Raw genomic sequence first — 23,794 nt, forward strand, 5'->3', positions numbered from 1 at the left:
CCAAAATCCTAGGAACATGTTGCAGGATTATACTTTAAAATTTGCTTTAAAATCAATTACTTTCAAAGTTCATAATTAGGTTATATTTTAAAAAATTATTATTTACATGGAATAAATGTATTATTTTAAAAATCGGATCACTTCAAAGTGGATTACTTTTCCAAAAAGTACTCACATTTGAAATCTGAATGCCCTTAAATAGAATCAGATGCTGAAATTGTGAGCAAATCACATTTTTCAACCTTTTTTCGATTGCACGTAAAGATCTAATCCAATTTCTTATTATTCTGTACAAAAATGGATTACATTTAAAATACAACATTACATTTAAAATATCCAACATGTTTTCCTTCTGTTCTGTCTGACTGAAGGAGAGAAAAATTGGTCTCTCAGAACAAAGCTGTAATACAGGAAAAGGAAAGGGAAGTTTAAAACCCTGCTACAGCCAGGTTTGAGCACAACCTTATTTTGTTCACTTTTCTTCTGGTAGAATCACATTAAACAAACTACTTGCTCTCATGGGGGATTTAATTTGTTACAGTCACTAGAAGCCTGTGAGATTGTGTTTGAGGATAACTTTATTTTGGATTTTAAGGACTGTCAAGGAACCCATTAACAAATTAGAGCTGCTGAGCTCTGTTGCTCGCCACAGCTGATGGAAGCAAAGACAGCTTGAGATGGTGAGTTCTGAATCTTTAACTTTTAAGGACTGTCAAGGAACCCATTAACAAATTAGAGCTGCTGAGCTCTGTTGCTCTGCCACAGCTGATGGAAGCTCAGACAGTTTGAGATGGTGAGTTCTGAATCTTTAACACTTGAGTGTGATGCCCAAACATGGGGAATTACCCCTTCTCTGATCTTTTAGATCTTACCCTGATCTTTCCAATAACAAATCCTTTTCAAACAGATAAGCTTACATACATTTAATTTATAAATTTTGTTTGTTTTTTATTCTTACAGGATGACTATTCAGACCTAGATCAAGTATTAGCAGAAGAATTGGTTCTATAGCAACAATCTGAAATCCTTTTGAATAACTAAACCTAAACTCATCTAAAGGCTGCTCTGTTTTTTATTAAAGCTTAATTCCAACTTTTGGTATTGTGGGAAAGCAGATGAAGTTGTGGATCACTTATAAAATGCTCCTGCTCAATGGACTGGCTAAAATAACTCACGCAGTCACAAAAATCACAATCCAGAAAATCTAAAGGACCAAGTTCCAAACCCATTCTGGAAATGTATTAAGCATTTCAAGACATAAAACTAAATATTAACTTTCTTACTAATGCAAGCATAGCAATTTTATGTGCCAAATGCATACAAAAACCATATATTTATACATACTGTATATATGTATATGTGCAACATTAGGCACATACTGTGAATTTCTACAACTTAATAATTTCTCTATGCATAACGGCATCATTTATTAAAGGATTATTTCTCACATACTGAACATAATCTGAATTCCAATTTCATTTACCTCAGAGGGGTTTTTAAAGCAAAAAATAGGATCTTATGTTCATATCTATTTCAGAATACTTCCAGCCTTGCATTGAGAATTCCACTCCTGGCTAGACCTTGGAAGAGACAAGACACTTTCAAAAGAAAGGACACCTACACATGGTTCTCATCCTACCACCAAAAATGTGGATTTTGAACCTATCCAATAAAACTGCTAATTCCCCAACTGTAACAATGCATTTTTAGGACTTTTACTGCCACTATCCAGTGGCACCAGAAAAGATGTTCTTTTCCAACTTCTTCATAATGTTGCATTTTTGGAACCCATATAGTGACCATACCAGTCACCATGTCCTCTCCATAAACTTTGGATGTCAGGGTAAACTCTCAGGAAATAGTGAATCAAAATATATATGATGTAACGTACCTTTTCAAATGTGGGCATCATATTTTTTTATTGTCTCTCAAGAATAACATCAAATGGAAGCTGGGCTGCAAGAGGGATGGTGAGGAGGTCTCAAAGGGAAAGGCTATTGAAGTTGTCTATTGAAAATTTTATTTTTCACCCAGAATAATACAATTCAGTCAGGTATTGACATTGGAAACTCTGCAAGCAGGCACAAATATTACATCTTGATGTTACCTGTAGTTTTTTGATGCTCAGACACTTAACATAAAGAAATCAGAATGATGGCAGCTATAGTAGGGAAATGCATATAGTGCTAATGGAATGGAAGTTCTGTTAAATTCCAAACAATGTTATATCCGTCCCCACTCTTTGTCTCTTAATTCATTCCTCTTGATCTTCCCAGTGACTGTCTTTGGCAGCTCTTTGACAAATTCCATCTAGATAAAATAAAGAGAGAAAGCAATGCAGCACGTTCTACAGAGCTGGTTTTCCAAGACTCTCCAAGCATATGTGGAAAACTGAGAGGGTTCCCATCAGTAAGAGCTGCTTGCCTCAGATCCAAGCCAAACCAGAGACCACATTGTGCCACTTGTGAAAGCATCTCCGTGGCTGCCCACATGGCCAAACATCTGCACAGCTGCCTCTCAGCTGACCAAACTGAGTACAGTAACTCACAGCAGAAGGGCAAGTGCCTGAATGGTATCAGAGGTCAGAGATGAATGACAAAAAGAAGAAAGAAAAGGATGTTACAGCCCCAAAGTCTTTAAGGGTTCTTAGTTCTGCGAATTCTGCTCAAGTTGGCTAAGGCACTGCAGTAGCTCTTTTCCTGTGGTGCTTGGATTACTATGAAACACCAAGTGAATCCTCTTGGGCCTGTGTCTGTTTATTAGTTGTAATGATCAGTAGATAAAAACTTCTTTAGATTCAGTTATATGCTACCTTAAAGGCATGGGCAAGTGCTTGATTGAAGGTCAAACACAAAATGGAGAATATGATTGTGAGTATGACTTAGAACATGGAGATCTAACTGGGATATATAAAACCTAGACAATTTTGAGAAGTTTGAACAAGTAGTTTACACAAATTAATGAAAAACAATCTAAACTAATGTTATTTAGAAAAGATCTTCTGGAGCCAGTGGTCTAGATGAATCTTTACTGCTGTCTCCTTCAAGTGAATCATGAAAATCTAAATGGTAATTCTCCAGAGATTTAGGGAAGAGTGACCTGTTTTAAAGTTTCTCCTCAGAAATATTTACCTTTCTAGGGTATTTATATGGAGCAGTAGTTTTCTTGACATGGTCCTGCAAGTCACGAATTAAGGTCTTCAGGTCAGTGGATGAAAATGTTGGGGATAGAACCACAAATGCTTTCACAACCTGCAAGGTAAAATTAACAAAAGTGATCTGATACAATCTGTTTTTTAAGGGCTGATGTGCATTTACCAATGAGCAGTGCTGCTCAGAGTCACAACAGTCATGAGGAACAGAGAAACCAGCACAGGATAAGAAATGATTGTGCCCAGCTTCTGCATGTGTATGTGCAGAAGGGAAAGTTTAAAGGACATTTTTTGTGCCCTCATTACAAATAAGAGCCTTTTCCCTTTCTTCTCAGCAGCAGCCTAGAGGAAGGGGCAATACAGTGTGTCTCTGTGGAGTTCTCTTTGAAGGTAAGGGACACTTTATTTCTCTCTGAAGTTCACACTGAGGACAGTAATCCTGTGTTATCCTGGCACAGGACTGTGCATTTACCACACCTGCAGCCCATGTCTAATTCTCGGGCAAGTGCAGTAGAACTTTGGCAGCACCAAGGGTCATAAATCACAATTTAAGTGTATAGACAAATGCTTAAAAATAAGGGCAAAGTAAACATCACAGTAGTATTCTCCACTGAGAAGACCTTGGGATGAAAAGAAACTCAGAAGAGCCAAGGCATGTAGATGGGAAGGGATTTGCTTGTCAGCCCCACCAGGATAATCCATGATGGAAGTAGATGTGGTGCTTAGGGACATGGTGTATTTGTAGACCTGGCAATGCTGGGTTCATAGCTGGACTCAATGATCTCAGAGGTATTTTCCAACCTAAACAATTCCATGATTCTAAGATGACATTATTGCCTTAGAGCTGTAAGTTTTTCAATAGAGTAGAAATTCCTTGATATCATTATGTATTTGGACAAATGCATTGCTTTCCCCCCTCCATTCAGCATCCTTACCTCTCCTCTGAGGGGGTCTGGGCTGCTGACAACAGCTGTTTCCACCACAGCTGGGTGCTCTATCAGGGCACTCTCTACTTCAAATGGCCCAATACGATACCTAGGTAGGAAAAATAAAAATTATGTTTGGCTCTTGTTTTTTGTCTGGAAAAAACAGTACCAAAAGTTTTTAAATTTTCATGTTGAATTAAAAAAAAAAAGCCAGAACAAATCAGTAACCAGCTATAGAAGTTTTAGGCAAAATGGGACAGCTGGCTGGGTTTGAAGTAGGAGCATTGCATGGTGCTCTTTGTGGCAGAGGATTGGTGGGCTGTGGATACTTCTCCATCTGTTCTCTCTCCTTCGGTCTCTTAGGCTGGAGCTCCATCCCACCCTATAGCTGGGGTGTGCAGCAGCAGCCTGTGCCACATTATGGAATCACAACATACAATATCAAGTTCTTTCCGTTCAACATGTTAAAAATTGTTTCAAAAGCTCTTTGAATCCAATAGAGGTTCCTTCAATTTTAGTAAAAAAATAAACTAGATAAACATCCCTCCTTTGCCAACTGATGTCTTCATTCTTTGTTGAAACACATGAGATGTTGCAGGGGAAAAGGATCCCATATCATCACAGAGATGATACTGCAGGTCTGTGAAAAGCCAATAATAACAGCAGGGATTCCAGAATCAATAGGTCAATACATTCCTGCCACAGGATTATGACTCCAGAAGCTCACGTGTAAGAATATACAACACAAAATGTGAGAATATACAATGGCAGGTTTGGAATGGGTGTGTGCAGACTAACCCTGAGGAAATGATGATGTCATCGTCTCTGCCAATAAAATGGAAATATCCCTCTTCATCCATAGTCCCTCTGTCTCCAGTGACATAAAAATCCCCACGTTCACTTTCTGCAGTTTTCTTAGGGTTATCCTTAAAGTGGTTTACAAGCAGTAGTTTAGATTTTGAGCATACATTAGCTATACATTATGTTATAACACACATAACATTAAATGCACTGGAATTTACTTTTTCAGTCAAGGATGTACTGATATTACTATAAGATACAATAAAATAGGTTTTAAATAATTTCTATTCTTTAAGAAAATATTTGACTTGATTCTAAATTATTTTCTTTCCTTTTCTAACACCCACCAATTCAAGTAAACAAATTACTCTGGTAATAAAGAATAAAATGGTGAAAAATGTCCAGCCTTTAAGACCACTATGCAATTGGAGAGCTTTTGCGGAGACTGGTAGTGGTGGCGAGGAATAAAACAAAGTTCTTACTAAATATTCAGAGAAAAAACCAAGTGGCCTTATAGGTTTGCTTCTGACAGCAATTTCCCCCTGTTGTCCTGGAGGCAGGATATTGGCATTTTTGTCTACGATCTAGAATGAAAAACAGTTATTATTTTAGTCCAATGGAAAAACAAACTCCAAACACAAATCCAGCCAAACAAAAAATCTCCCATGACAGAATCTAAAGAGCAGTCAACAAACCTGAACATCATAAAGGGGAGCTGCTTTCCCCATTGATCCAGATTTAATCTTCATTCCTTTAAAACCAGAACAGATTATTCCCTGTAAAAAAAATCAAAATTAAACCAAAGCTTTTCAAAAGAAAATTGCTACATTCACATTCAATTAATTAAATATAGTTTCTAATAGACTAATTCTAAAGTAAGGAATTAAGATTCATAGGATCCTATATATCAGTGCTGTATGGTAGGGATAAGCAAAATCATAAAACTCCCTGAAATAATCCTGTTCCATTCTCTGTGAAAAATTCATGTTCTCTGCTAACCAGTCTTCTTCCCTTCGATTCAAACTCTGCCCTCTTGACTGACACTGTTACTTGAAATTAACTTAAGGACATTTGTGGAAATATTACAGCACATTCCCTCCCAAACCCTCATGTTTCTGGCAGGTTCTGTTCTGAGGAGAGCCATGAGAGGGAGTTATTTCAGAGGTTACCAGGGAAGGGAATTACTGAAACATTCTCAGAAATGTGAAGGAAGAAACAGACTGTCTTCTTACAAAACAAACCTTACAGCAAAAAGAAATCCCAGAGATTTAACAGGCTATTGTCCCTACAGATGTACCATTTCAGTCTGGCCATATACTTCCTGGATGTCCACCCCAGTCTGGCTCTTCCACTGCTCCATGACTTCTGGGTTGAGTGGTTCCCCTCCACTCATGCAGTACTTCAGGCTCATGAATTTGTATCTTCACAGGGAGTTAAAAACAAGAAAGGCAATACTTAAATCTAGAGGGAGCACACAAGGGTGAACACCACGGGAGAGCTGTTTACTGGGAGAGTTAGTGCCACAAAATGGGGAAATCAGAGGGGCCCTGATTCTTCTGCTCCTGATACAACAAGGATATCACTCTGTGCTCAACACTCTACATAAGTAGCAGTCAGAGTTAAACATGTGAAAAATAAAATTTTTGCTGAAGTCAGCTGGGATTATAAATAACCAAATACTGATCTGCTGAGCCAGGACCCTGATTGCTGACCCTCTGCAACAGGCCAAGCGAGAAAGCACAAGGGGAAAGGAAGGAACAATGACAGGCAGTGAGAACTGGAACAGAGGGTGAGGTACAGCTGCCACAACAAATAATTCCCTCACAGTTATGCTGACGTGCACTTTCTAGGATGAAGTCTTTCCCAAAGTCTGGACAATTAATGTGGTAGACAAAAATTATGACAAAGTATTTGACAGACTCTCAGTTTCATACTCACAAGTAAAGTAGCCTAAGTCTCAAATTTCTGAGGGAAAACATCAAGTTTCTCTGATCAAAAACCTCAGCAAAACTCAAATTTTGCATGATGGTCTTTTCATAAAGGATATTTTAAACCAAATGATTACCCTATTTTGGGTCAAGCAGTTAAATATAGGACATGACTAAGTTCATTTAGGGTAAATTAAACATTACTAAATAATTTTTTACATACTTGGACAGATCATTTTGCACCAGCATGCGGAACAATGTTGGAGCACCGACCAGGGCATCAATTGGGAATCTGCAGAGAGTCTAGAGGGTTAAAAAACAAGAAGAACATGTGAAGCACAGACAAAAACTGCCTTTGGAATGTACAGTAAACAGGTGACACAGACAGGAGAAGTACATTTGCCCCCCATGTAAAAGCACCACAGCCTCTGTTGGGTGAGGAACCCTCCTGCAGTTGGTGCAATATGCAGAGACTGTAGATTTGATTACAAAAGTCCCATGCTAACACATCTACCTGACACCAGGATCCCACAGTTTGGGGCATGACAGAATAGTTCCTCCTCTGTCTACATCACAGGGAGGTGTTCATTTTCATCTTGGCTGATGTGGGCACAGAAACTCTTCATTTCTGCATTAATACCCACTGATACTATTTCCACAGTCACTAGAATGAATGGCAGGCATTTAATGCTGCTTTTGGATGATTTTTGTTCATGTGCTCACCAGCTATGAGCAAAATGTATGAATGGATTGCATGTTTGTTCCCCTCTGTATATATTAAAAATGAAAGTAGGGCTTTACACAACAAATACAAATATCTCAAAAACTACTATAAACACAACCTCCATGAAATCTGTGGATGCTGTCAAGAATTGGTTTTGGCATGCTTTCTGCAGATGATTACATTTCCATGAGTTTTTCCCTTACATTTAGGATAACTCCTGAGTCAGTCTGTGGTAGGTTATGTATAAAGACACATGATCCGAAAACCCAAGGATCAAAAAAAGATGCTATTGAAGTTAGTATCCATCCTGTGTCTGCAGTGTTCCATATCATGTTAGAGGGAGTAAAATCCAGCCAGTACCTGATAGGGAAAAAAAAGGATAATAAAATAGACCCAGAAATAGGGTAAAAGATATTAACTGGGAGAAGACACTGGGGTGATCCTAGTCCCTAGCAATTTGATGGGGTTTTTACTCTGATTTCAAAGGGAGAAAGGCTGGGGATGTACACTGGTATTTCTTATTCAGTAATTTTTTTACAATAGCTCTACTATGCAGCTTCAATTATTTAATGTTCAACCAGGCTTAAGTCTTTCACACCTTTCACTTAAAAGGGGTCTGAAACCAAGACTCCCCTGGGAATGTAGAGTCATCTTTGGAGAACCTGTAGTTCCACTGGTAAAGAAGATAATCATTGGGTCTTGAATCCTTGTTTTGATGCAGGAATGGTCAGCAGATTGGTTTCTGTAAAAAGGAGAATGTTATTATAACTTCAGTGGGTGTAATTAATATAAATGAGTGCTTGTGGGAACGGGTCTGGTTTGTCCTTGTGACTGCAGTGGCACTCAGTCATACTCACTGGTACAACTCAGTAAAGTTCAGCCATCCCTCCCTGCTGCCTTTGGACACCATTAGCTTGGTTTTCAGGTGCTGGCACTGGGATGCCACCGAGTCCACTGCAGGAGCCAGTTTGTCAGTGGTAATGATGCACGAAGCCTTTGATGCCTGGAGTCGGTACAGTATGTCCTTGGCTGTTAATTGGGATGTTCCTGGGATTATGACAATTCCTGGAAGAGAGATAATGTTGGCATTTTTTCTCTGTCTGATTCTTTTCTAAGAACCTAAGCTATTAAATATTCCCAAACTGATCTCTGATATGGATTTGCTCTGGTGTTTCCCAGCCAAACAGTTAGATTAGATTAGATTAGATTAGATTAGATTAGATTAGATTAGATTAGATTAGATTAGATTAGATTAGATTAGATTAATGCAGGTGCCTGTGCTCTCCTGTCAGGAATGAAATGTGGACCTGCCTGGTGACTTCCATGGCTCTTCCCTGCCTTCTGGCATCTTCTTGCCCACTGTATGAGCTACATTTCCTATGGCCCCTAGTGAAAACCCTTCAGGACTGCCTGGCAGCCAGTCCACTCCCTGGATTATTACACTATTTTTCCTTGATAAACTATATCTATTCTTGTTCCTCTCAACCAATTTGCAGTGACCATCTGACCTCACTGACCTGCTCGCATACAAGCCACCTTGACCAGCCACCATTCTGGAATTCGTGGTAGGATCAGGACAAGCCTGTCTCCCTTCTGCAGTCCACATTCTTTAGTCAGTACATTGGCCACTTTCCGAGACAGGAACCCCAGCTCCTCAAAGCTCCACTTCACTTCTTCTCCTTCTCCACTTACCCACCAGAAAGCAGGGTTTGATGGTCTCTTTCCAGCCTACAAAACATAGGAATTTAAACATAAAAGATTTTCTTCTGAAAGACCATGAAATAATAATGCACAGATATCTGTAAATTATGGAAGATCTGAGAATTTGACAGCTGGCATATAAGCTATTTTTTTTCTTGTCCTTAAAGGATCAAGATTTTCTATTCATCAAGTCCTGTTATTCCCAATAGATTCTCCTTTTCTGAACCTGAAATGTTCACCAGCCTAATTGTCTCCAGACCCAAGTCCTAGTCTGGATCTTATTTACTGTAAGCCTTTTACTGTGTATTAATGCTCCTACAAAATAACAATAAATAAAGCAAGAAAGAATGAATTTTTTATAATTTCCTAATGCAAATTTGGCTTGGCAACTGATTGTTTTTATAAAGAAAAAACCCCAGCTTATTCCAAATAAAATTTAAAATTAAAATATTTCATTGGCACAACAGAAGATCACCTACCTTTTCAATCTCAGACCATTTGTCCAGTACATCACTTGCGAAGTTAAAGTACTTTGGTATTTCCTGTTTGCCCTGTCTGATGGACTCATACTGGGAATATACATCACAGGAAAGCAGCCTGGGATGTCCATGGAAAGCCCTATTAGGAGGTTTCAGAGTCCACAAGAGTTTTAGTTTCTGTAACTTCAACAGCAGCTTCATGGCAGAAGACTGTGTCTAGATGCTGTACACTATATAAGAAAATTGCAGAATTGTTGCTGTGAATCCTGTAACAACAAACAAAAACCAAACCAACAAAAAAAGAAAAATAATATTGAAATTATCCAAAGACAATCCAGTTATGAATTAATGAGATCTTCATTAAAGTCACTTAGGCTAGTCAGAGCCAGACTGATGATTTTAACATGCTAATTAAATGTTAAGTTTCCTATTCTACTTTCTCATATTTTTAATTTTTAAATTAATTGCCCACAACTCTCCATAGTAAAACACAACATCAGATGTTATTCTTTACATTAAAAGAATGTTCCTGCTTTATACATTCAGTATCTGATTCTCTATTCCTTTTTGTTTTCTGCTTGTTTCCAAACTAGTTCCATCAAGAATCTCACTGCTGTAGCCTCAGCAGCTGCTGACTGATGCACCCATTCACCACACCAATCCCAAGAACCTTCACTTTGTTATGTAGCCCCTGATTTTGATAGAAACTTTTCTACTCATTTTCCTGTCTGCTGTGGACAGGAGATCAGGAGCTGCTGGGGGAGATCCTCTTCATTCATTCACTCACCTCTCAGGACATGTTTCCCATGTGAGGCACTGTAAGGATCAGCTGTTCCCTGGAGATGTCAAACCTCAAAACTCCTTCATAAAGGTTTTGCAGTGAAACCCTTCTGACGTTATTGCTCACCTCTTCTGAGTAATGAGAGTGTGGCACAAAACAGACCAAGCAGCAGAACTCTTTCTGTGGAGTAACTTTTTTTTCTTGTAATCATTTACACCATTGTTAATTGTGCGTAATTTGCACCTTAACCTAAAGCATTTTGTGTCTTCTTTTGCCTCAACTTTAACCATTTAAGTACATCACAAATTCATCATGATGAAGAGAAGCATTAAAAATAATTTTTTTTCTTTCCACTCTGAAAGAATTTGAGAATGTTACAGCGCTAGTTATTGACAAGACTATATCAATGTGCTGCTGATACAACAGGACAGAGATTACTTTTATTAATTTCTCTTTTATTTGTATGTATCTAAGAGTTGTAGTTACACATTTTCTGAGTGTTTTCTACTTTTGCTTCCACAGTTTGTTTTTCACAATGTTTTCATGTGCTCTGGATCATAAACACGTGCCATATTTGATGTGTTATGGTTGGTACAGGTAATAGAATATTTCTCTCCTTGTTTTCCAGATCACTCTTACACTTTTTTTACTTTTGCCCACTCTTTGCTCCTTAGGACATTTCTCTGGATTTTCCCAGTAACGGTCTTTGGCAGATCCTGAACAAACTCCATCTGAAAGGCAAAAATACATCCTGTTTAAATTCCCAGCTGAAGGAAAGACACACTTTCATGGTGGTTGGGGATAAAAGGATGGGAAGCTGCAGAGCCAGGGCTGGGATGATGAAATGCTGACTGAATGCCTTGCCCATGTGAGCTGCTGTGAAAAAGCCCAGTACTCCATGAAAGAAGCACTGGGCCCTCATGAAGTAAAATTTCCTGACCATTGCCTCCCCCTGGGTCCATTCTAGCACACACAGCCAACCCAAGGCTACAGCTGCAGCTGACCCTGCCATGTACTTTTATTTTATCTAACTCTGGTTGGAGTGTTTTCAGAAAGCTGTTGAAAAAAAGCTGAGGCTGGACAAAAAATGCACAATTTCTGGTACGATGAGAGAACCCGTCTTTTTGGGCTGTACTTACCTTCCTTGGATACTTGTATGGTGCAGTCACCTTCTTGACATGTTGTTGAAGTTCAAGAGTTAATTTTTTTTGATCATGTGATGCAAAAGCAGGAGCTAAAACAATGAAGGCTTTGACCACCTGTGCCACAAAAAGGAAGGGGTTCCATTAACTTCCAAAGGTGGCAATAAAGGCTTTTCACTTTTGTTGTGAAAAGCTAGTGTCAAAATTCAGAATGTCAAAATTCGATCTTTTTCTTTAATTTGCCTTTTCATTAGCTGTTTACTACAGAATACTGGCTATCAAGGACCCATTTTGGAGCAGAGGATTTTTTCCATATTTCCAGCTTTTTTACCCTTAACATTATATACTAATAAAGCTGAAAATCTCGACTCTGTTGCTCAAAGAAATGTTGCAAATGTAGAAAATATAAAACAAATATTAAACACTGGATGTCATTGCTACAGTGCACTAAGTGACAAAACAATAAATAATCAAAATTTCATTGCTTAGACAAAAACATGTCTTTACTAGTCTGAAAAGCTAAACTATTTTCCCACATGAAAACCTGCAAACAGAGAAATAATTCTGATATTGTAAGATCTACTAAGATATGGATTTAAAAAAACATTAGCCCATCTAATTTCAAAAATATGCAACATATTGAATTCCAAGGAAGCCTAGTACATACAAGGAAGTTGATACTTAGCACAAAGGGTATTTCTTTCACATTTTTTCCCTAGTTTGTTTTACCTCCCCTCGCTCTGGGTCGGGACTGCTGACAACAGCCACCTCTGCGACTGCTGGGTGCTCTATCAATGCACTCTCCACCTCAAAGGGGCCAATGCGGTACCTGGGAGCACAGAGACACCTCAGCCAGCAGCACGGACCGGCCCTCTGGGCTTTCCAGGCTGCATTTCATGAGGCAGATCTAAAAGGAAGTGCCTTACCCAGCAGAGTTAATGATATCATCAGCTCTTCCCACAAACCAGATATATCCCTCTTCATCCATAAAGCCTCTGTCCCCAGTGAGATAAAAATCTCCACATATAGTGGCAGCAGTTTTCTCTGGATTATCCTGGCAACAATCAAACATTTCAGAAAAAGTATCTGATTATTAGTGAAACACAATGCATTTCCTTAGTAGCGATGCAAAAAAAATGACAAAAATATTTTTTTTAGTTGTTCTCAAAATGAGGGCATTCAATACTGTTTCATATTTTCAACTAAAAAGCCATTTTAATTAGCAGTTTGATGCCTGAAGTATGTGACAGGTGGAAAAGAGCTCTACACACTAAAGAATGTATGTAGAGATTTCTGTTCTAGAGAGAAAAGGTTGTGCTCTATCGAAATGCCCATCCATCACAGCAAATGTATAACCCACAAAAATGTGTAACCCACTCTGTTCAGGGAAATGATTTATCATTGCAGGTGTTTGCCACAATAACCTCCTGTCAAAATATTTTTTTTACCCTTACTGCTAGGACCAAAACTCAAATGAGGGCACCTGCAGGAAAAACTTCATTATTTGCATTGACCTAGACCTTTACATCCAGTGTAACCTCTTGGTTACACAGGAAAACACTTTCACAACAGAAGACAGAGTGAAAACCAGAAGCTATTGTATTGAACTTGTAGAAGTTTCATATCCCCTAGTGAGCAATTACATTTTACAAGTTGTTTGAGAATGCTACAAATATCCAAATTGGGCGTTCAGAAAAGGATCAAAGACATAGACAGGTCCCCCAAAGCTTATTCATCATGATAGTTCAGTTGCAGGGGACAATATCTTTAAGTATGCCTGAGTCTACTGTTTTCTTAAGAATGTCCTGCACCTCAGCATCACCACACACTGATCAGGCTCAAAGTCCTCAAGTAACCCAGTGAGACTTTCTGAGGATCCTGCAAGGAATTCTGCTCCTGGCAGACCTTTGCCCTGGGTCTCTCCTGAGCCCCTCAGCAGACACAGACACAGCAAGTCAGGCTCACCAAGTACTCAGAGAACAGGCAGAAGGGTCGTGTGGGTTTCACTCGAATGGCAATGGTGCCCTCTTCTCCTTTAGGCACAACAGCCCCATGGTCATCTACGATCTGCAGAAGGGACAGACACAGCAGGGGTGCTTTGATCAGCTCAGAGGAACATGTGCTGCAGCTCAGTGCAGGGCACAGAAGGGACACAGACAGCACTGCCTTCTGTTCTGCCCACAACTGCCTCCTACCTGCACATCATAAGGAGGAACAGGTTTTCCCAAAGAGCCAGGTTTAATTTTCATTCCTTTCAGATTGGCACAGATTGCCACCTGCAGAATAGATTTTTAAAATATTTTTAAAAATTGTTGCAACTTCTTGTAAATTTTATTATTGTTTGCATTAGGCATCTTTCCATGACGTTGTTGTGACAAGGGCTGAATCAGGACCAAAGCGCTGTGGGTTTTTGAGAACATCTGAGAGGGGTTGAGAGGCAGTTCAGGTCAGACCTGTGAGAGTTTTGTTTTGTTGAGTCTGAACCAGTGGATTGTCCTGCAAACACTTGACATTTATTTTGCAGGACAGCAGATTATTACCACAGATCTTATTTCCATACTGGGACAATTAATTTGGGACCATTTCAAGGGCAAAATGAGAGAAAGCCTGAGATCTGGCTCTTAATAGTTTTGTTAATGTTCACTTACAGAGAAGTCTGGGATGTGAGCTGGTTTAATATTTACCATTAAAACTCAAACAGGCCAAATTGATAGCTGGAGCAAATTATGTTTTCAGGGTTTTTTTGAAGTAAAGATGACAAAGAAATCTCCTACAATTATTTGATTTGAAGTGTCTCTGGCATGGTTTTTGCAGGGGTCTAAATCATTAAAATATGCAGCTTGCTGATTCTGGAACTGTATAATCATAATTATACATAGTTTTTTGTTTTGTTTTTTTTTTAATAATGTAAGTGATTCTCACCTTTTCCATTGATTTATCAAGGACATTGTGGCTGTGGTATTCTTACCTTTGAATGGGTATTCTACAAGAATTAATGCAAACGTACTGTTTCGGACTGGCCATAACCTTCATGGATATCCAGCCCTGTCTGGATTTTCCACTTTGAAAACACTTCAGGATTGAGTGCTTCCCCTCCAGTTACACAGTGCTTCAGACTTGGGAACTTGTAGCTTGAGAGGAACAGCAAATTAAATAATTCTCTTAACTCCTAAAATGAGCAGTGAGCAACCTTAACTAAACAGACTTCATTAGCTTTCCAAGTACACCTAAGCTGAAGGAAAGGCTGAATAGGAAGACAGAGCCTGAGCTCTCTGCTAAAGCTGGGTTGGCTTTTGGCAGGATGAAAACCTCTGTGACAAGAATGAGTACCTTACCAAAGATGTGAAAACTCCTTACAAACCACTTCTCGAAAGCTGGGTATTTTACAGAGTGACAAACTGGGGGGAACAGCTGCCAAATAACTCTCAGCACGTGGAACTCCTCTAACTGCTCCCTTCATTCCCAAACATGTGAGAACAACTCCATGGTGCACCAGTAACTCCCTGATCCAATGCTGCCTAAATCATTGACTTAAATTGAACTGTGAAGCCTAAGTTCAGAGGAAGTAATAGCTTAAAAAAATCTCCTCTCTTTCCTCTGTGCTGTCTATTCAAAGACCCAGTCCTGAAGTCCAAGTAGCCTATGGTGTGGCTAATTCTTCTCACATTTCAAAACTGAGAGCCTTCTTTACTGAGAGCAAACTTTGCTAATTAGGTTTCCTTGAACTGAAAAAGAGAATTAAGGAGCCTAAGGAGCTAACCTTGCAGAGCTGTCCCAGCAGTATACCCCAGCCTCCCTCCTCTCCCTGCTGTACCTGCTCACATCATGTTGGACCAACATGCGGAAGGCAATGGGAGGCGTGCAGAAGGTGGTGATGGGATATCTTGACAGAGTCTAGAAAAATAGGAAGTTATCGTGCTGAAAACCTTGTAATGCTGGGTCTGACCTTGTGAATGTGCAGGTGATTAACACAATTTACATGCTCAAATGCCTGTAAGATGGAAACCCTAAAAATGCTGTATCAGGCAGTCCAACTCCTGCATAACATGGAACTTTCTGTCCAACAGAAGTCACTCATGTAAATGAAGGACTGGTGAGAGCAGTAGTTCCAATTAAGGGGTTTTTTGGGTTTTCCAAGGCATCTGTATCCCAAGCTCAAGCCTAATTGGTGATAGGAAATTATACCACAGCTTTTCCAGTATTATTCTTGGGAAAGTCAAAGTTTCCACCCCACACAAGAGGCCAATGTTGAGGAGAATCATCCAGCTGAGTGGTTTTGAAAAAGAGCTGGGGAGAGGAAGAGGCACTCTGGTATCTTTGGATTGTTTGGGATGTGGGACTACTCACCTCTGCAATAACTTCTGGTAGAAACTGTGGCATACTGTGTACAAAGACACAGGCTCCACAGATCCATGGTGAAAAAACACTGCCATAGGCTGATTTTGCCCAGCCAGTATCAGAGGTATTCCACATTATATCAGAAGGAGTCAAGTCCAGCCAATACCTGATGAAAAAGCAGAGATGGAAAAAACTTTCAGGGAAAGCAAATCAGTACCAAACCACAGATTTAACTTTTGAGGTATAATGAAATGGCCCAAGGTTGCTTTGGTTCTCAGGGAAGGTTGACCCAACATGAGAGCACTTGACTTCCTCTGGTGTGGTTGTAGGGACACTTTCCTTATTGCTCCTCTGCTTTCAGTCCTGCGAGTGACACAACTCTGCACATGATGAGCTCAAATGGGCCTTCAAGAAGCTTTTAATAACAAGGGTTTTACCATGAGAGCAGAAAAATGAAGGAAGTTCAAATCCTACAGTCATGAAATGCCTGCATAACTGGAATGTTATGGTCTCGTGTTCACTTTAATGCTGATCACAGCACTTAATCAGGACCCTAGGAGGAACTGCAAGGTAATACCTGCCAGTGGTTGCAAATCCAATGCCATAACTGCTGTAGGAATGCAGCACCATTTTTGGGAAGCCCGTAGTTCCACTGGTAAAATACACGAGCATTGGGTCATGACTCCTTGTCTTGATACATATTTGATCAGCAGATGCAACCCTTCAGAAGAAATGATATATTCCAGTCACTACATGCAGTTTTCCACTAGGGAAGCAGTATTTTTAATGTTTAAGAGTTCAACAGGAAAGCTGCCCCAAATTATGTGATCTTACTAAATCCATTATATATCACGGGGAAAAGTTAGAGAACACATTTTGCGTGTCACATACACTCTGAACCACAAGGCTGAGGAGCAAGAAGAAGCTGAACTTGGGTCCCAAAACCTTGATTGCATGAATCTGTATTTAATGCAGTGTAATCACAGTGCTGCAAGTTGACAGAGAAACATAACTAATTTGCATTCTAAAAATTACCCCCACAACTCAGCAATGTCACCTGACTGATACAGCTCCCTTCACCTCAAAGAACTGGGAAGAAAAGAGCTGGATACTCACGCAAGGAGTTCTTGGAGGTTCAGCCAGCCATCCCTCCTCCCTTGGCCTACAAGGAGTTTACTTTTCAGGAACTGGCTGCCAGGCAGGACAGATTCCACTGCAGGTGCCAGCGTCTCATTGGTAACGATGCACTTGGCCTTTGAAGCCTGCAGTCGGTATAAGATGTCTTTGGCTGTTAATAGAGTTGTTCCTGGAAAAAAGACAATTCCTGGAAAAAAGCAAGAAGCAATTGAGAAAACTCCGCATTTCCCAAAAAGCCATGATTGTGTCTCTCTGTTGATGCTGATTTTTTCCATCATGGATGTTTATCAGTTTACAAACAGAGCTAAATAGATATATTGAATTATTAATGACACCAATGATAGAAGTTCTTCCATTATAAACTCAGCTCCCTTCCCATGTATGTGGTCAAGTCTGGCCTTAGGTTGCAGCCATTCAGCCCTCCCTGGCTTCACCTGAGGATGCCATTTGACTGGACCAGCTCTGGCCCTGTGCTTCCTGTGCCAATTCTCCTTGGAGGCACAGGAGAACAGGATCAGTTGTAGAGGTCCCAAGAGAATATTGCTGTTTGCATGTTCTTCACCCCAGTCTAGTACATGGTTTATAGGCTCTATTTGCTTTCTGTCTGCCCCCAACAAGTCAGCGAGTCACTCACCTGCTCGCATGCAGGCCACGTTCAGGAGCCACCACTCAGGCACACGAGGCAGAATTGCTACAACTCTGTCTCCTCTCCTCAAGCCACAGGCCTCAGAAAGGACATTGGCTGCCTTCCTGGACAGAGAGCCCAGCTCCTCAAAGCTCCACTTCACCTCCTCTCCCTTATCACTGACCCACCAAAAAGCTGGATTTGCTGGTTTTTTTCCACTCTACAAGACATGAGAAGACATTAAAATAAGAAAAACCTTAAAAGGCTTTACTTCAATACAAAATAACTCTAAACTAAGCAAATAATCCCTGGCAATCACTCTCTTAGGGTGACACCTGTATTTCTGATAAACAAAATAAATTAGTGCTTTCCACTCTGCAGCCAATCCTGCCCAGTACCTATGAGGAAAACGGATTTGTGTCACCTGAGATTCTTTCCACTGTGTCCTCGTTTTGGCTGGAATAGAGTAATTTTCTTACTATGTCCTGGTAAAGTGCTGTGGTTTATGAATTTAGGATCAGTGTAGTGTTGATAACACACTGATGTTTTAGTTGTTGCTAAGCAGTGCTTACTTTAAGTCAAGGACTTTCCAGTTTCCCACACTCCACCAACAAAGAGGCACACAAGAAGCTGGGAGAGATCATGGACAGGACAGCTGACCTGAAGTGCCTGAAGGGATATTCCACATCACAGGAGGTCCTGCTCAGTTTATAACCTGGGAGGAAGTTTGTTGGGAGGTGTTTGGGGATGGGCTGGGCATCAATCAGTGGGCAGTGAGCTACTACTGCTACTAATATGATGATTATTATTATATTTCAATTCTTAAACTCTTCTTTCCTCAAGCCATGGGTTTTACCTTTTTTTTTCTCCTGATTCTCCTCCCCATCCCACTGGACGTGTGTGTGTGTGTGTGTGGTTCTTAGTTGACAGATGGGGTTAAGGTACAATTCAATGTATATAAAATAAAAGACAAGTACTACCTTTTCCAGTTGTGTCCACTTATCTAAGACATCACTTGCAAAGTTGAAATATTCTGGCAGTTCCCTTTCACCCTGGTTTATAGATTCATAATAGGAAACAATCGGAGATGTAAGAAGCCTGTTGTTTCCATGGAATGTTCTGGAAGGTGACCTGAGAATCCACAAACACTGAGGAATCCAGGATTTAAGAAATGTTCTCATGATAAATGATGTTTTATCAGATAGTGAGGGGAAGGAATCAGATGTACACCTAAGGAGTCAGTCACCTGGAATGAAAGAAAATACATTTAAGTGAATCCAGCTATTGGATGCTGTCCCATGTATAATGTTAGAATGCAAACTAGCTTGAATAAATAGGTTATTTACACACATCCTCATTTTATGTCATGTTACCTGTATTTTTGTGATGTGAGTATTTAACATTATGGTATACAAAAGGAATAAGCACAGTCATCTTGAGGTTAATAAAATTAGCAGAATTGCTGTTATGAATGCTGCAACAAAAACAGCAACTGTGGAGTCTCGTCCAGCTGGGAGAAATGGTGGTCTAACCTCAGTAGCATATGCAGGGGGCATCAACCTGAGGCCATGGGAAACAGGACACTGAAAAAAGGACACCTAGCCATGTCATGGCGAGAAGAGTGGGATCATGGGAGTCAGTATGTTAACAGAACTATCCTCTATTTGGGTCATCTTTCTGGTTCTTGTTCTCAGTTGGTTCGGTATCTTTTACAAATAAGTCAAGTTCTGAGTTCACATTCCTGATTGGATCCTTGCCCTCAGAAAACCCCCATACCTTATGATGTTTGCCACGCTCCCCCCATCTTTCGACCTTGCCCCTAGACTCTGTGGTTTCTACCCTTGTTATTTTGCTTCTAAAGTTTGTTGTTTTGTTTTTTTTTTGGGTAAAACGATTGTTCCCATCCCTTATTTTGAAAGTTCCCCCAGCCAGGTTGAACTAGGGGTCCAAGCGAGTGAAGACTACAATAACTGGTGCTCAAACAGGGACCTCATATTGAGGGATCTTTTTGTGATGTGAGTATTTAACATTATGGTATACAAAAGGAATAAGCACAGTTATCTTCAGTTCAATTTTGCTTGGTTTTGGCCAATCGATTGGACCCTTTTTTTTTTTTTTTCTGCTGTGGATTAATTCAGCAGGCCTGACATGGTTACAAGCAACCCTTGGAGTCAGATCTTTCAGATGCCTGCTCGAAAAAGCAGGTAAGCAGAGAAAAGAGACATTCCTGCCATTCCTACCCCAACCAGGCGGGCACACCCCACCTAATCCTGATTATTATGGGAATAAGACCATCAAGACTAGACAGCGACAGATATGACAGCTTTAAATTATTCTTAGCAGCCCACAGAAGAAAGGCCCAAAATTACAAGTTAAAAAACTTCCTAAAATGGCTGGTTTGGAACTTTGCGGCAACTGTAGCCAGTGGCACCGCAGCAGGCCCTGCCAGTGCCAGGCCCTGCCAGTGCCAGGCCCTGCCAGTGCCAGGCCCTGAGCTGCCTGCCCAGGGCCCTGCCCGGCCTGGCCGCTGCTGCCTCCCCAGCTGCAGCCTGTGGGACAGGCCTGCCCGCTGCCACTGGGCCCCGCAGAGCGCGGCGGAGAACAGCACGGACTGGGGATTCTCTCTGCGGGATTTTGGGGTTTTGTGGGTGTCAGCTTTACGACCCAGCTACCAGGGGACTCTCTCGTGGCGTGTCTGCTGCCTGCTTTCCGTGTGATTCTCAGAACGCTCAAAGCCAAAGAGCAACAACTCGCGGCGCTCGGCCCTCCCAGGCCTTGCTGGCGTGGCAGGAATCCGGGGGGTCTGGGGCCACTCCACCGTGCAGGACCCCTTCCCAAACCCAGACTGCTTTTAACCCATCACCCTGGAGATGGAACTCGAGGGAAGAACCTGTCCCAGGCACAGGAAGCAGCGCAAATCGCAACGCCTGCCCCTTCACCCAGCAAACTCCCCTAGCATGGAACTTGACAAGTTCCAACAAGTTACTCAGCGACCCCATATCCCCTTCTGCCTCCTCTGCTCAGGATCCCTCTTGGATCCCCCCACCTTCCCTGCTCCTTCACCATGCTAACCTCTCTCCTGTTCATCTGAGTGCCCTGTTCTATTACCTGCTAACCACACTTCTAACGTCTATGCCACCAGAGGCACCATGTTGCCTCAAGCCTCCCCCCTCAACGCCACCTCCACCACTCATGACTACAACTCCCAGCATGCCTCGGGCCACGCCCCTCCCGGGGAACGAGAGCCACGCCCACCATGTCCCGGAAGCGCTGCTCTCCAACATGGCCGCGCCCGTGTCCCCATGGCAGTAGAGGAAGCCATGCCGGAGAACAAGCGCTGCAATAACAACACTGTGCTCGCATCCTCCCCCCTCCTCAGAAGAAAACCTAATCCCTTCTAGATCCAGTGATTCCCCATGGAATCACTGGATCTAGCAGGGATCCATGGCAGAAGGCCCAGACAGTATGGTAAAGAACAGAAGGAGAGGGACTGGTCCAACATGTAAATCTCTAACCTACAGAGAAATACAAAGACATATAAAGCTGCCAAAACTATGGAAAGGCTTCTCCTTTCTTGAGCAGTCTAGTGCAAGCTGCTTTCACTGCATATCTTTGATCCCCTCATGATTTGAAGCACGAGATGACTCTGCTGCTGTCTCCAGCTGAATTTGCCCTGTGGGAAAGGGGGTGGAAGAGATGGTTAAATCAATTGTTGCTTGTTAAATCAATTGTTGCTTTACAGTGCTGATTTGCCCTGTGGGAAAGGGGGTGGAAGAGATGGTTAAATCAATTGTTGCTTTTCAGTGCTGTAGACCAGGCATGGGCAGTGCTAACGCTAGAACACTCTGCTGGGGAGGGAGCACATACCAGCCCCATAATCAGGCTGCAAACCTCCCACAGCCAGTGCTTGATGATATTAAAAATGAGCAAGGAAAGCACTCATGCAAATGCCTGATGGTAACACACCTGCTCCAGACTTTGTAGGTATAAAGAAAAGCCTAGTAAACCATGCATAAAGCTGAAGTTTTGGCCCCCCTTCACCAGAATAATCCACAAACAATTGTTTATCATTATATGGATAATATACTTATTGCAGCTGAAAATGATCCATCTTTGCATTCAACTTTGAAAGCCACCATCACAGCCATGCAGCAAGCAGGACTGACCATCACAGAGGAAAAGATACAGCAAACATCACCCTAGAAATATGTGGGACTTAAAATTCTCTCTCAGACTGTTACAAATCATTAATTGGGCTAAGCCTTTGCTAAAGATCATTAATAAAGATTTAGTCCTGTTGTTTGTTTTGTTACATGCCTTTTTAATTTGGTAAGTGATCCTGCTTATTTTACAGGTATCTTTGAGAGAGCTGAAAATTCATCCCTAGAGACAATTACTAGTGATCAGTTATGCTCCTTCTTAAAACTTGTTATTCTTTCTCAGAAACAGCATCTCTATTTTGTCATGCATGTATGTTTTCATTCTTCTTTGCCAAGATTCCTAACAGAAGGTAATAAATAAACTGACACACATTGTCACTGCATGCCCTGACTGCCAGAAATATTCTCTGCTGTCTGTTGGGGCAGGAGTAAATCCTAGAGAGCTTCACAGTTTGCAAATTTGGCAAAGCAATGTGACCCATTATGTGTCTTTTGTTTGCTTTAAATCTACACATGTTTCCATAGACAGATTCTCAGGAGCAATCTGCTCACATAGCTGACATTATTAAACATTTCCCACAAGCATTTTCAACTCTAGGCATCCCACAAGAGATAAAAACAGATCATGGGCCTGCCTGTCTTTTACCCCTTGTACCATGTCTTCAGTTGTAGCTGTTTATTCTCACATCTTTGATGCACAGATGTCAGCATTGGTCAAATTTTATTCCTCAAGAAAAGTTACTTATTTAACATTGGAACTATTGCCTTACTCCTTAGTAGAACCTTATACAGTAATATTTAATCTGCCCATCAGGCAAAGGAGTTCAAATAGCCAGAGCTTAACACAACTTAATCTTTTCAGTGGTGTCTGCCAATATAAACAATCTGGATGCAGATTTTCCCCACCAAAGAGATATTTTGTCAAAAGCAGCAGAAATTCGTGGTGTTCTCCACAATCTTTGGACATTGTGGCAGAGAAACACTGACTACTTGTAAATCATCCTTAATCACTTGGGGAGATGTTTCTCCTTTCTCAGTCTGCTCTAATTCTCTGCTTTAGCTGTAACTTGCATTTTTTGGAGCATTACAATGACAAAATCTACACAATAGCCTATCAGAGAAAGAGGAAGGACATGATATTTAGGAATATTTAGGGAGATTATATTCAAGACTGACAAGATGAAACACATTTGGAGTTTGGGATTCCCAAGTGCTCTACAACAACTTCTGCCAAGAAAACTGTGAGAACCTTCACGTTTTTAGCACTTTCTCACCTGCAAATGTAGCGATGAAAATGAAGACAGAAAACTGAGGAAAAGACTCAGTAATGGCAAAGTTCTCAGAATGAGGAGTGAGAATCAAAAATTATTATTCCTGATTGAATACTATTTGCTTTGCACAGTGATCATCAATACATAGAGTGCAGATAAATAACATTTTCCTCACCTTTCTGCTGTGGACAGGAGATCAGGAGCTGCTGGGGGAGATCCTCTTCATTCATTCACTCACCTCTCAGGACAGGTTTCCCATGTGAGGCACTGTAAGGATCAGCTGTTCCCTGGAGATGTCAAACCTGGAAACTCCTTCATAAAGGTTTTGCAGTGAAATCCTTCTGGCTTTATTGCTCACCTCTTCTGAGTAATGAGAGTGTGGCACAAAACAGACCAAGCAGCAGAACTCTTTCTGTGGAGTAACTTTTTTCTTGTAATCATTTACACCATTGTTAATTGTGCGTAATTTGCACCTTAACCTAAAGCACTTTTTCCTCCAGTTTAACCATTTAAGTACATCACAAATTCGTCATGATGAAGAGAAGCATTAAAAAGAAATGCATTTTTCCTTCTACTCTGAAAGAATTTGAGCTTGTTACAGTGGTAGGTTTTGGATGTTAATTAATTGCT

The 23,794-nt window shown here is 40.9% G+C and overlaps 2 protein-coding genes across 4 annotated transcripts; both read right to left on the reverse strand.

Moving 5' to 3' along the window:
- Window positions 1–1,900: 1,900 nt before the first annotated feature.
- Window positions 1,901–23,480, reverse strand: LOC120513012 (acyl-coenzyme A synthetase ACSM4, mitochondrial-like). Of its 2 annotated transcripts, none has more exons than XM_039731937.1 (14): window positions 23,403–23,480; window positions 9,711–9,976; window positions 9,048–9,258; window positions 8,388–8,595; window positions 8,129–8,272; window positions 7,734–7,890; window positions 7,030–7,109; window positions 6,176–6,299; window positions 5,574–5,654; window positions 5,361–5,462; window positions 4,876–5,003; window positions 4,087–4,186; window positions 3,132–3,251; window positions 1,901–2,310 (listed from the first exon to the last, which is right to left on the reverse strand). In XM_039731937.1, exons 2-14 carry the CDS (start codon window positions 9,909–9,911, stop codon window positions 2,224–2,226), a joined length of 1,743 nt encoding a protein of 580 aa, XP_039587871.1. In that variant the 5' UTR covers window positions 9,912–9,976; window positions 23,403–23,480; the 3' UTR covers window positions 1,901–2,223. The 2 variants fall into 2 exon arrangements, with proteins under 2 accessions (XP_039587871.1, XP_039587870.1); XM_039731936.1 differs by lacking the exon at window positions 23,403–23,480 and adding an exon at window positions 10,498–10,782.
- LOC120513011 (acyl-coenzyme A synthetase ACSM4, mitochondrial-like) lies at window positions 10,926–23,523 on the reverse strand. Of its 2 annotated transcripts, none has more exons than XM_039731935.1 (14): window positions 23,403–23,523; window positions 18,714–18,979; window positions 17,743–17,953; window positions 17,088–17,295; window positions 16,549–16,692; window positions 15,981–16,137; window positions 15,448–15,527; window positions 14,641–14,764; window positions 13,829–13,909; window positions 13,599–13,700; window positions 12,560–12,687; window positions 12,363–12,462; window positions 11,631–11,750; window positions 10,926–11,222 (listed from the first exon to the last, which is right to left on the reverse strand). In XM_039731935.1, the coding sequence occupies exons 2-14, from the start codon at window positions 18,912–18,914 to the stop codon at window positions 11,127–11,129; spliced, it is 1,752 nt and encodes a 583-aa protein (XP_039587869.1). In that variant the 5' UTR covers window positions 18,915–18,979; window positions 23,403–23,523; the 3' UTR covers window positions 10,926–11,126. The 2 variants fall into 2 exon arrangements, with proteins under 2 accessions (XP_039587869.1, XP_039587868.1); XM_039731934.1 differs by having other exon boundaries at window positions 23,340–23,481.
- Window positions 23,524–23,794: the final 271 nt, after the last annotated feature.

This window comes from Passer montanus, unplaced genomic scaffold, assembly GCF_014805655.1.
Source record: "Passer montanus isolate IOZ18808 unplaced genomic scaffold, ASM1480565v1 scaffold8, whole genome shotgun sequence".
NCBI classification, from domain to species: Eukaryota; Metazoa; Chordata; class Aves; order Passeriformes; family Passeridae; genus Passer; species Passer montanus.